This window comes from Diplodia seriata, assembly GCF_021436955.1.
Source record: "Diplodia seriata strain FDS-637 chromosome Unknown scaffold_1, whole genome shotgun sequence".
Taxonomy (NCBI): Eukaryota; Fungi; Ascomycota; class Dothideomycetes; order Botryosphaeriales; family Botryosphaeriaceae; genus Diplodia; species Diplodia seriata.
In genome coordinates, this window is record NW_027117308.1 from 1,831,722 (window position 1) to 1,843,940 (window position 12,219).

General features: G+C 57.5%; 4 protein-coding genes across 4 annotated transcripts; 2 read left to right on the forward strand and 2 right to left on the reverse strand.

The window, feature by feature from the left end:
• Positions 1–327: 327 nt before the first annotated feature.
• Positions 328–1,825, reverse strand: SLS55_000539 (uncharacterized protein; the record flags this gene model as incomplete). The annotated part of the gene is made up of 2 exons (XM_066772050.1): positions 328–1,703; positions 1,759–1,825. The coding sequence occupies 2 exons, from the start codon at positions 1,823–1,825 to the stop codon at positions 328–330; spliced, it is 1,443 nt and encodes a 480-aa protein (XP_066637329.1).
• Positions 1,826–2,229: 404 nt separating this feature from the next.
• Positions 2,230–4,316, forward strand: SLS55_000540 (uncharacterized protein; the record flags this gene model as incomplete). The annotated part of the gene is made up of 4 exons (XM_066772051.1): positions 2,230–2,494; positions 2,545–3,318; positions 3,540–3,619; positions 3,717–4,316. 4 exons carry the CDS (start codon positions 2,230–2,232, stop codon positions 4,314–4,316), a joined length of 1,719 nt encoding a protein of 572 aa, XP_066637330.1.
• A 1,030-nt stretch (positions 4,317–5,346) lies between these two features.
• SLS55_000541 (uncharacterized protein) lies at positions 5,347–7,008 on the forward strand (the record flags this gene model as incomplete). The annotated part of the gene is made up of 1 exon (XM_066772052.1): positions 5,347–7,008. One exon carries the CDS (start codon positions 5,347–5,349, stop codon positions 7,006–7,008), a length of 1,662 nt encoding a protein of 553 aa, XP_066637331.1.
• Positions 7,009–7,592: 584 nt separating this feature from the next.
• On the reverse strand, positions 7,593–9,245 carry SLS55_000542 (uncharacterized protein; the record flags this gene model as incomplete). Its single annotated transcript, XM_066772053.1, has 1 exon — positions 7,593–9,245. One exon carries the CDS (start codon positions 9,243–9,245, stop codon positions 7,593–7,595), a length of 1,653 nt encoding a protein of 550 aa, XP_066637332.1.
• Between the last annotated feature and the right edge of the window lie 2,974 nt (positions 9,246–12,219).

Here is a 12,219-nt window from a genome sequence, read left to right on the forward strand (position 1 = left end):
CCGGATGTGTTGATATGTTCTCAAAGGCTTCAAACTCACGTCAACGTCTGGATATCAGCTCCAGCCGCCTACGAAGAAAACAGTATCTGTCGTAGAACACGGAAGGACAGACGCCGTGTCCAATCCGCCGTGCGTCAGGAGTTTCCAATGAATGGAAGGTTTGTCATGAAGAAGTACAATTGATGAGGCTGATCTGATCGTTCTACATCCCATTTTAAAGAACATTGTCGTTGTCCAAGGAAGATACAATCCAACAATATCAGCCATCCAGTAGCATCAGACCACGGGCTTTGCGTCTGCTCAAATGTTATTCCATTCCTCCAGATTTTACATGCCCTGCGCCTCCAGGAAGGCCTCCCATTCCTTGAGTATGGTCTGGTCCAGGTTGTCGTCGGGACCGGACGCCTCGGAAACCCTGGAGCGAAAGCCTTCGGGCAGACACTCGACGATGGCGCGGACGTGGGTGGGAAAGCGAAGCTGGTCATCCGGGATCTGCGGGTGCTCGACGGCGAAACGCACGGCGCGGGTGAGATTGAGCGAGTGCTTCTCGGGTGGCCAGCGGGCGATTTGCGAGCCCATGTCGCGCAGGGAGTGGCTGGGCGGGTCTTCGACGAGGTGGGGCCAGTCGGCGGTGCTCAGGTCGGCGGAGGGGGCGGCGATGTGGTCGGCCTGGGTCCACCGCTTGTCGTCGGCGATGGCGCGCATCGTCTTCTGCACGCTGCGGGTGATGGTGGTGCGCACGGCGCCCTCGCTGCGGTCGCCCCGGATGCGCGTCTCGCCCTTGAGGCCGCGAGAGTAGTTATGGTAAGTGCAAAAGTGATAGGTTGTCCAGCCGTTGTTGATCATGCGCATGGCGCCCTCGGGCCGATGGACCAGGTTCAGCAAGAAGACGGAGATCTCGGCCATGGTGAGTTCAAGGCCGCCGAGGTCGACGGTGGACGGCGGGTGCTGTGGTTCAAGGCTGTAGGTGCTCGCAGTGTTCGAGTTGACATAGCCGGCCGCGGCCAGCTTGCGCATGCGTGCCAGGCACTGGTCTGCGTTGAGTGGCCCACTGCGTCCTCGAGGCGCCGGAGATTCGTCCACTCTATCTTTTAATCCTTGAATGCGGTTGGACCTGCGCAGCTCGGAATCTGGAACTGGACGCATGTTGCGCGGAGTTAGAGGAGCGGCAACGGGAGTTGAAGGAGGCATACGCGACGACGACGACAACATCTCTCCTTCATGGACCGGCGGCTCCGGATCAGGGAGCATGGGGAGATAGCCTTCGTACGCGTTGGGCTCCCCGGCGCTTGTAGCCCAGGCGACGAATGCGAAAGACTCGTAGTAGGGTTCGATCAGGCTGGCCTCTTCGGCAGCCGCTTCCATCTCAGCCTCTCCATTGATGGCCCGGACGCCAGGAAGGTTGACATTGCGTGCGATGCATGGAGAGCCTTGCTGCTGACACGTGCGGCAGGGCGAGCTGTCGTCGCAAAGCACGCCGGCGGAGCTGGACCGATTGAGGCGACACGATTGGCATGGAACAAGGCGCTTGACCTGCGAGGCAATGGGGAAAACGATGCGCCATCCATGGTCTTTGTGTTGCACGACAAACGACTCTGACTCGATATCTACGATTATCTCGCATTGGCTAGAAAAGCCGATGGCCTTGTCCCAGCGCTGCGCTGCATCATCGACGATGAACGCTGCCAAGAACGTCGCCGTCTCTGCGAATATTCAGAGCATCTTCTACCCTGTTCGGTGATGGATCGAATGACTTACGAGTTGAAGGGCATGAGCTGGGAATGCTCGACGAGCGCATGCGCTGGGGCGGGACAGAGGCCTTCATGTCGGCGCTGGACCGCGGTGGTTGACGGGAAGGAGAAAGAGTTGGCCGCAGAGCCCGAGGACGCCGCAAACAAGGCACCAAAGCGAGAGCTCGGGCCAGCTGCGGCGCGACCGTCGCAGTGCTGTGTTTACTGAGGCACTGTTCCTGCCGTTCCGGGGAAGTGACGGCGCCCTCCCCCGACTCCCCCACAGCACGAGATGCTCGCCTAACCCTCTCACCCTGCGCCCGCCTGCCTGCCCAAAGCTGAGCTGGCGATTCCATTCACGCACCGAAAGTTATGGGTTCTTCAGTTGCAGTGTCAAGGATCCGGCGTCACAAACACTTCTCTTCGCCCCACCTCGTCCACCAAGACTAAAAGTGTCGAAACGCGCTCGCACCCTGGCCTTCCAAGAACCTGCGCCACCATGGACCGGCCATTCAGCTTCCAGATCTATCAGCTTGACAACAGAGTCAAGCTCGCCCGTGTCCTCAACCACATCGAAAGCTTCGCTCAGCCGCTCAACGGCAAAGGAGGCTGTTCCACCTTTCAGATCGCCATCGAGCTCGCTCGATGCTTGATTGCCGCTTTCACCTTCAGTGTCAATGACTCATCTCCACCCGTTGACCATGTTACAAGCTTCGTCATCCACTGCCATGCTCTCCTTCTCGAGTACAAGGAAGAAGATCGAGGTATGGCCCAAGAACCCCCCCTGAAACGTACTCTCTAAGCTTATGCACAGTCTTCATGGAGGAGATGAGATCGCCGCCAGACACGGACTGCTGGGCCCTCTTCTTCTATCTGGTCACCAGAGAACTCGACGCCCATCCGAACCAATCCATTGCCTGTGAACACAGTACACTCATGGTAGCCAAGCTCATCCACTTTGCCCGCTGGGTGCGCGACACAGCTCGCAACAAGCCTGCTTTCGACCAGCTCTGTCTAGATTTCTCAAATGCTCAGCTCGCGGCCCTTGCACACCGCGCGCATCGCGAACCGACCATGCTCCACTTCTCTATCTTCAGCTCTCACTCCTCAATCATCTACCGACCGACCGCGGATGCTGCTACCTGCGCCTTCCATGTTGTGAGGTTCCTGGGCCAGAGTCTGCGCGAGCATAACATCATCGTCTGCACTGACAATATCAACAGAGCTTTCGCCAAGATCCTAGCATCTTGTGCCCTTTGGAACGGCTTCCATGTAGGCTACGTCTTTACCGCCGAGTTCATGCAACAATTCCTTCCAGACTCTATGCGTGGCATGGGAACTATCGGACGGGGTGTTCTTGCACCTGACTTCCGAACTTCAACCACTTTCCTGCGCCTCGTCCACTATTGCGCGGCGATATGGCAACCGGCACACGACGAGGCCGCTCAGATCGTTGCAACAGAACTGCAAGAGGAGGGCGAGGCTATTGCCGTTGAGCGTGTACTTGATGCAGTCCTTAGGAGTTCCGAACCGCTCGGTAGAATCACGACGGAGACATTGGAAGCCATCATCGTCCGGGATCCATCCAGTGAGTCGTCTTGACACCTGTTCAGCTACTCACCGTCCCAAGCTTACCATTGCGAATTTCAGGCTCATGTCTAACACCAGGGGAGTGCGTTCGGCTTCTCTTCCGCCGAGAGAACCTTACAGCTCCCGTTCTGCATGCCGGCGCTTACCCCCGCAGCCTCGTGGCCTTGACAGGAGCTCCGCCATACAATTTTGCCCCACCCGCTTGCCAGCTGACACCAGCCGAGATAATCTGCTACTTCCCCAACGTCCTGTGTATCCCGGAGATTTGGAGTTGGATCTCATACCACGGATGGACTCCGGTAAGCCACTCTCCCTGCTCTTCCCCGACAGCCAATTCTAGAAAGCCTTCCACGTCTGAGCTCAAAAAATAGTGAAGCTGACATGCTATATATTTAGCACAATATTCCAAAGCTGCTTAACCGAGCCCGGGGTCTCGAGGGAATCTGGAAGACGAACTGGAACACATTTCGCAACTGGCAGACTGGGGCCAACGCCTACCTCCGACAGAATAGGGATTTGGCGCTTCCTCCGCCCACTCCCAAGCTCGACATTTCCCCCTACGTTCACTCCTACTGCATTTCTCGGAGGCGCGGCGTCCAGAAGCCGATGGTGGAGGTCAGCATGTCGAGGCTGGTGTACTCGGTCAAGCGGCACCCAATGGGAAACGATGCGGGCTATTTCACCGCCTTGGCCAGATTTGCGGTCTCCAACGGGGATCTCGGAGGTAAACTGCTCGTGAGCCATATTCGCCGTACGGATGATCCGTCGCGAGCGGAGGGAGAAGGACTGCAACCAAGCACAGGCCGTGGTCACTCATCCGAGAACGTGAATGGAAATGCGACAGAAGTGGCTGAGAATACTCGAGAGGAGAACAGAGAGCCTGCCGTAGCAAAGGACTCGGCCAAGGCAGTATCTGTCGAAGCCGAAGGACGAAGCGACGTGGGTCAGAGGGATTGTGGTGCAGGAAACAGCCCTGATGGCTTCCTCAAGGATTGAAAAATGATGGACAATGCTACTTGCAATCAATCAGACGGTACAACGCGTTTAGTTAGACTACTAGGGGAGCTATGGGGTCGTTGGTGCTTGGCCTTGGAGAATACGTCCTGGAAGGGCAAGTGCAGCATCAAGACGGATTGCATACTACTTCGTCCCCCGAAACGCGATTGGTACCGGGAAAGTTGGTTGTTTTGCATAGTTTCCAGATAGCAGCGGCTTTCGAGATAGTTCGCTATGTGGAAATGGTTTTGGTTCTACATCTGCGGTAAAGTGATGTGCACAACTATGAGAAACCTCCGAGAGGACTATCTGGCATTAGACGGATGGACTCGTGTTGCAGGTAGTAAGTGTTTTCCATAATGAATGAATAGTACAAGGTCAGTCCTCTGTTTACCTCGCCGCGTAAGGTGGAGGGGTGCCTTAGGCCAGTGCTCAGTGTGCTCACAGCGGGCGATGGAGGGTCCAAGTACGCGACGCTTCATGACGACACACTTACGCTGAGTGATCGCGTCTGAGAGTTGTTTATCACTTTCACTTGAAAAATTTCTTAGCAGTTCCGTGAGCGAAAGTGGGTCCGTGTGCACTGTCGGCTGGAGAAAGGCTGCAGGAGGCCATCACCACCCGCCCGGCCCATATCGACTAACACGCCTGGCCAAACCTTTCTTCTTCGTCACTGTTCCTCCCCCGCTCCCAAACACCCACAGTCATTCGCTCAAACTCGGTGGGGTCTTTGGACAGTGCGGCGCATCCACACCACCCATTCATTCGCTACCGCCCGGGACACTGCATTGTCCAGCCCAAGCCATCCTCCAGAAGCCGAATTAACACGCGTTGTAAGTAAGGAAGCAAGCACAACACCAATTGTCCACCGACATCACCACTATGGCGACCTCATATAAGCTCAGCGCAAGCACACTGCACTCCTCCCATACCTTTTCCCTCTCAACTTCGAGCATCACTGCTTGTTCAAGGCTAAAGATTTGCGCAACCTAGTCTGCCCACGTTCGCTACCATTCCCTTGGCCAGCAAAATGCTGCTGCTCTTTTGGTTCTTCGCACTACTCTCTTTCACGACCTTGAACGCAACCAGGCTTCCTCACGACAATGCCGACACGACTATCGTGTTCACGATCGAAGGCTCATCCGATGCCAACTCCGTCACAGCTTTGGCCTCTCAGAGGGATTCAAACGTTCTCGAGAGCACTGCTCATCTGGATATCCGCATCGAGTCCAAGTCCGAGCTGCCTGAGGTTCACGCACTCGACGACATCAAGGTCCATTGCTTTCGCACCGGTTACCAGCACGCCAGCGCCGTCGTTCAACGTCTTGCCCGCAAGTTCTCACAGCTCGTAGGCTATGTGGGCCGGGTCTTGATCAGGAACGCTCTACACTTCAGCTGGTCCCGGCTCTTCGTCTTCCTTTTTCTCTTTCGGTATGTCCGCCTCGTCGTCCATGTCGTTGCCTACAACCGGTTCAAGCCGGCGCCGGTGCAGAAGAATCCGAAGTTTACCGCAAGAGACGTCACGGTGATCATCCCCACGGTCGAGCCTCGCGGCGACGCCTTCGAGGAGTGCATCCGCCGCGTCCTCGCCAACGGCCCGGCCTCGATCCTCATTGTCACCGTCGGCGACGACAACATCCACGACGCCACCGAGCACTGCAAGGCGCTGCCCCTGGGTCCCAGCACGATCCGCGTCCTCTCCGTCCCCGCGCCGAGCAAGCGTGAGCAAGTCAAGCGCGCCGTCGCCGAGATCCAGACCCCCATCACCGTCCTCTGCGACGACACCGTCTTCTGGCCCCCGACCTTCCTGCCACACGTCCTCGCCCCCTTCGAGAGCGACCGCATCGGCATCGTCGGCACCTGCAAGCGCGTCCGCCGCGCCCCCGCCGGCGCCTTCGGCCTCGCAGACTTCTGGAACCTGTGCGGCGTGATGCGCCTCGAGCGCACCAACTTCGACCTCGCCTCGACCAACGCCGTCGATGGCGGCGTCAGCTGCGTCTCGGGCCGCACCTGCGCGGTCCGCTCGTCCATCCTGCAAGACCCCGGCTTCCTGCGCCAGTACACGGCCGAGTACATCTTCTGGGGCGCCATCGGCCCGCTCAACGCCGGCGACGACAAGTGGGTGACCCGGTGGGTGATGAAGCACGGCTGGGGCGTCTTCCACCAGAACTGCCCCGAGGTGCGCGTCGAGACGATCCTGGGCGTCAAGGGCGGCGGCACGCGGTTCCGCGGCCAGTGCCTGCGCTGGGCCCGGTCGAGCGCGAGGGACAACCCGAAGATGATCGTCCGCGACGGCCTGTGGCGCCGGTATCCGTGGACCGCGTACGCGGTGCTGGCCACGTCGGTCGTCAACTTCGCCGCGCTGTACGACCCTCTCTTGGTGTACGCCCTCTACAAGGCCCTTCCCCTGAGCGACGCCGCCAACGCTGGTCTTCGGCTGCGTCTCCCGCTGCTGCTCCTCGTCCTTTGGATCCTGGCCACCAAGTTCGTCCGCCCCGCGTCTCACTACTGGCGCCACCCCCGCGATCTCGTCTACGCGCCGTTCATCGTCATGTTCGGCTACTACCACTCGTGGATCAAGCTTCACGCGCTGGTTACTTGCTGGGACATTTCCTGGGGTACCCGTGCGGGCATCGACGCTGCTGCTGCGGCGGCGGTTGTTGAGGCGCCCACCGTCGAGCCGGAGGCCTGATTGCATGGCTGGGCGGACAAGTCGAAGAGTACGCCTGGACGCTTTTGTTCGATTCTGGATCCGAACATTTGCATCTTCCCACTCGATTTGACTGCTCCTGTTTGCATTGTCTTTTTATTCCCTCTCTTTTGGTTCGAAAAGTGCTTTAATATTTGACGCGTTCACGACACAGAGACGACACAGAGACGACACTAGATTGGCTCGGCGATGGTAGGATTTGTTTTGCTGCAGCATTTTCTCTCTTTGATCCCCCTTCCTTGGTATAATTGGGTTCTACAAAAGTCTTGAGTTGGAAAAAGCGTTTTTGATTTGGCGGGTTCATGATGGAAAGATTTCACAATGCCCTAATAATGGTTACGAAAAACTGCCTTGCCTTATAGAAAGGTAGGAAAGGCTTAGATATGAGACTGATGAAACACGACCAATAATATTCAATCCTAAAAGCATATTATACCAAAGAAGGCCTCGTGCGAGTGATTTCCTGCGGTTGAGCGATCACTGAAGGCTAACCCCTGACCAAGTGCAGCAGCCCAAGATTTAAAACCAGACTCTGTACAATATCTACAACGCAAGTCCGCGACTCCTCAGCTGCCATACACCACGACCTCATGCAAGCCCGCCGCCCAGTCCGCCTCATCATCGTTGTGAATGTTGACGACCTTCTGCACATTCACGCGGACGTAGCGATACCGCGAGCCGGCCGCATCGACGTTGCTCGACCGGAACCCGACCGCCGTGTTCGCGCTCTCGTCCGCCAGCTCCTCGAAGCTCTCGCCGTCGCCGCTGCCCGTGACGTTGTACTGCAGGTACGTCTCGGAGCCGCCCACCTGCCGCGGCGTCACGTCGACCTGGCTGATGGCGTACGCCGCGCCCAGGTCGACCTGCCACCAGAAGGGCACGCCCGCCGGCGTGAACAGGTTGTTCTCGTCGTCCTGGGTGCCATCGCAGGCGGCATTGGCGTCCGAGCCGTCGGCGGCGCCGCTCGACGTCGCCGCCTTGCCGACGCTGAGCACGCGGCCATTTTGCACGGGGACGACGACGCCGGCGTCGTCGTCGTATTGAATGGTAGAGTAGAAGGCGTACGAGGCGAGTCCGTCAACGAAGGCGATGGGCAGCAGGATCTGGCGGTTGCTGGCCTCGGGGTGGGCCCACTGCGCGGCCCAGCGGTTGGCGGCCATGACGTACACGTCGCCGATGCGCTCGATCTGGCCCGACTGCGCGCCGAAGTTGACGACGTTGCCGACGGCGGCGGAGGCGCTCCACGGGCCGGAGATGTTGGCGGCGGAGATGTACTTGCCCGGGGAGGGGTACCAGCCCGCGGCGGTCGAGGTGAAGAGGTAGTAGTGGCCGCCCTCGCGCACGACGGCGGGGGCCTCGCGGTGCTCGCCCGGCTGCAGAGTGGCGAGCTTGGCGGTGACGTTGGTCCAGGCGGCGTCGAGGGCGTAGAGGCCGAGGTCGGTGTTGGTGTTGATGGCGGACACGATGTAGCCGGCGCCGTCGTCGTCGGCGAAGAAGGTGAGGTCGCGTGAGTCGTCGCCGCCCGGGCGGAAGGCGCCGCCGAAGGTGAGGTTCTCGCCCGGGGTGCCGTGGGCCACGGCGACCTGGCCGAGGGTGTAGTCGGCGTTGTTTTCGAAGTGGCCCCACATGACGACCTGGTTGGTGGTCGGGTGCTGGGCCCACTTGATCGACTCGAGCTTGCAGAAGCCGTCGGCGACGGAGGCGCAGACGTCGGCGCGGGTGAGGACGGTGGTGTCGCCGGTAAAGGTGTAGCCATCGGTCGATGTCTGCTGGGAGAAGTGACTGAAGCCGTTGTCGTCGGTGACGTAGTTGTAGCGGTAGTAGGTGTCTCCTGAGACCAGGTCGCTCTTGATCTTCAAGGTGGAGGCGGCGGTGTTGTCGTAAGTGTTTAGGCCGGAGGTGGTGGTGGCAGGGGTGACAGCGATGTCTGCCGAAGTATCAAGCGTGGAAGTGCCGCTCATTGCCTGAATCCGGAAAGTCGAGGTAGCATTGAGGTCATAAACATCGTAGGTGTTTCCGGGAGCGGTGGCAACGGTTTCGTAGGCGCCGCTGCTTGAGCGGAGCATGATGTTGTAGGAATCAGCGCCATCGGTCGTGTTCCAGCTGAATTTGACATTGTTCGCTGCATCTCCTCCAGCCAACTGGAACAGCTGGGACGTTGCGCTGAATTCTGCCACGACGCATAGCGGGAGCAGTGCAAGTGAAGAGAGAGTAAACATGGCGGCTGGATGTGCTTGTAGAGAAGGGCAAAACAGCCATTGTCGCGAGACTTAAATGCAGGAACCCACAAGATAGGTCAAGGCTCAACGGCTGCAGGGAAGCTCGTACGGAAGGGCCGGGCCCCGGTGGAGCGGGGACAGGCAGGCGAGTGAAGCATGGGCTATTCTTAGCAGATAGTTCCGGATAGGGAGTTAGAGTTGCAGCATGAAGTATAGCAGCACGGCCCACGGGAGAGCGGACACGAAGGCGACAGTGTGACAGGGCGGGACCCGCTCTCCCCTCCCGCGTCGATCCTACTTCCCAGTCGAGTTAAGCGTCGGGTGGCGCTAACTAACAAACCACCAGCCCCGCTTCCCGGTTGGCTTAACGGTCGCCGATTCCCTCGCGTTGAAGCTTGAGGCCACGTCCAACTGCCGCCAGCTGTTTCCCTATCCGAATTTTCGTATTGTTCTGCTTGTGCAGCCCCCTGCTCGTGTATTCCCTGCTGTCCCGCTTTTGGCCCCGCGGCTAGTCGAGTGGTTGCATCCCCCACCTCAGCCCACCGGAAACCACCGCGATAATCCACCACTCCCAAGCTTCCTCGGTCGCCGCTGTGGGGATGTTTGCTGTCTACGGAGCTGTTCCCGCCCGCCCCGTACTTGTCTTTAGTCTGGCCGTACACAAAAGTAGTTGAAACCACTCCACTTCCGTCGCCGTATGCAAGCGAATGCAACGTCGAGCGGGCAATTGTTTGGAGGGAACTCAGACATTTTGTGGAGGCTCTGCGCACAGCATTCCGATCAAACAAAGGCTTCGTACGTGCAAAGCGACTACATGTCACTCTCCCCTTTCACTCCCAAAAACACACCAAGCTCCCTACGTGGGAAAGCTGTCCGGTTGTGGAAGTGGGCTTTTGAGTTACATAACAGCATCGCTCCAAAGCACGCATGTAAGTCCGCATCAAGCGGAGATGGTTTGAGAAAGTCAAACAATCTTGAGAATTGTTGTAAAGTGAACGCACCAGCTTAGACTTCTGCCTAGAATCTGATAGCCTACGGCTTGAGAGACAAATTCTTCGATTTCCGGCCGGGCAGGACTCAGCAGAATAACTTCAACTGTTATGTCGATGACTGACGTCAAATCCTCCTCTAATCTTTTCGGAAACGTCTCGGAGCGAGCAGGAGTTCGGGCTTGAAGAAAGATTCGAAGATTGGACAGGATGATCTGTGAAAGGCGCAGCGCCCCATCGTCATGAAGCATCGCCGCAGCGCTCTCCTCTTGGCAGAACCTTGCCGACAGAGAGACAGTACCATCGTCGTTGCTGATCCTTGGCGGGGAGATCTGAGGCTTCTCATTAAGGGACCCTTGCCACTAGCGTAATCCTGTCGTGGTTCGAAACGCGAGGGTAATTGTGATTGACCCCCCGCAACTCGACCTCTTGTTCTTCGCGCCTTCTATACGGCTGATAATCTTTCAATTTTGACTGGGTGTGCACGATCAGCGGCGCGCGGCTCGTCGTCGGCCCGCTCGGACGTTGCGAGGCTTGAATGAGGCTGCATTCTGGCCCTTGTCCTTGCCCGTTCGTTCATCCATTCATTCAACAAAATTCCATGCTGCAGGAGCCGCCGCCGGCTCGCACGCGCGCGATTCAGAAACCAGTTCGGGTGCTTCAATGAAACATGCGACACCCACGCCGACGCCGATGCCTATCAGCCAGCAGAGGAATCGACGGTTGCCAGTCGTATGGGTTTTTTGCCTTCGTGCATGAGACAGTGAACGGACATCCTACATGCAATTTCTCGAACACTACCGCATCCGGCTGACCGACCTCCGTCTTGACCAACAATTGGTTCAACAAACTCCACATGGCGTCATTGAAGAAATGACCCCGCGAGCGGTGAACGCTACCCAAGCCCACAGCTGAGGACGGGCAGCCTGAAAGGGAAAAGGAAAAGACAGCACCACCTCGCTCGCTCGCTCGGTGCGATCGCCATCGACGAGATGAGAAGATCCACGCGCGCCAAAACGTGCACCCGCCGACTTGATCTTGGAAACTTCAGCTTGTACCATTCTATCGCCTCGTCCATGGCCTTCTCCATCCATGTGGAATACTAAAATCACTACTTTGGCAAAATGAGATGTAAGGCGAAGCGAAGATAGTGGCAGGCCCTCAGGCTTCCAGTGCCAGCTGACGTGCTGCGGTGGCTGTTGTGTGAAAAAGAAAAGCCTGTGGTATCCAATGCCCAGCCCAGCCCAGCCCAGCAACCCTTCCGTTCCTTCTCAATATCTCCCCGCCGCCCGAAACAATGAAACTCCTGTGTCCCTCCTGTCCCTTCTCTTCCGTCCTGATGCCTGCCAAGATCGAACATGAGCCCCTACCCGAAAACCAACCAATTTTCCGACGAAAACCCAAACGCAAACTCTGTGATGATGACGATGACGATGAATAAAGCAAGGGATTCCAGTCCTGCAACATCGACCGACTGCCAAATTGTGATAGCGATTATTAGTAAATAGGGAGCCCTGTCCAGGAACCCGTCATCCGACGAGTTCACGTCGGGCGCGACGATATGATGACGGCTAAAGGAAAAGGGGAAACCTAAGGAAACGCTCATTAAACATCGCATGCACGCACGCGAGGCATTGCGCACACCCACTATGACAGAGGAAAATGAGAGGATAGGAAAATGAATGCAATCAACGAAATGAGCATAGCAAAAAACCGCCAGTCAGCGAGACGGCTGCGACAAAAAAAAATTGGAAACATCCAAGGCAATGAGGAGGATCAAGCATCCTGTGACAAAACCGCCCGCCCGCCGATGAAACGCAACAAAGGAAACAAGGGAAATTGAGTATATCGAGGGAAACTTTTTTTGCGACGATCTCAGTCGCATTGGGAGCTGGTTCAATCGTCGTGGTGTAAAAAAAAGGGCCCGGAATTAGATTTCCCGAAGTGACGGGCTCCCAAAGCAAGATGTCAAACGCCTCCGGACA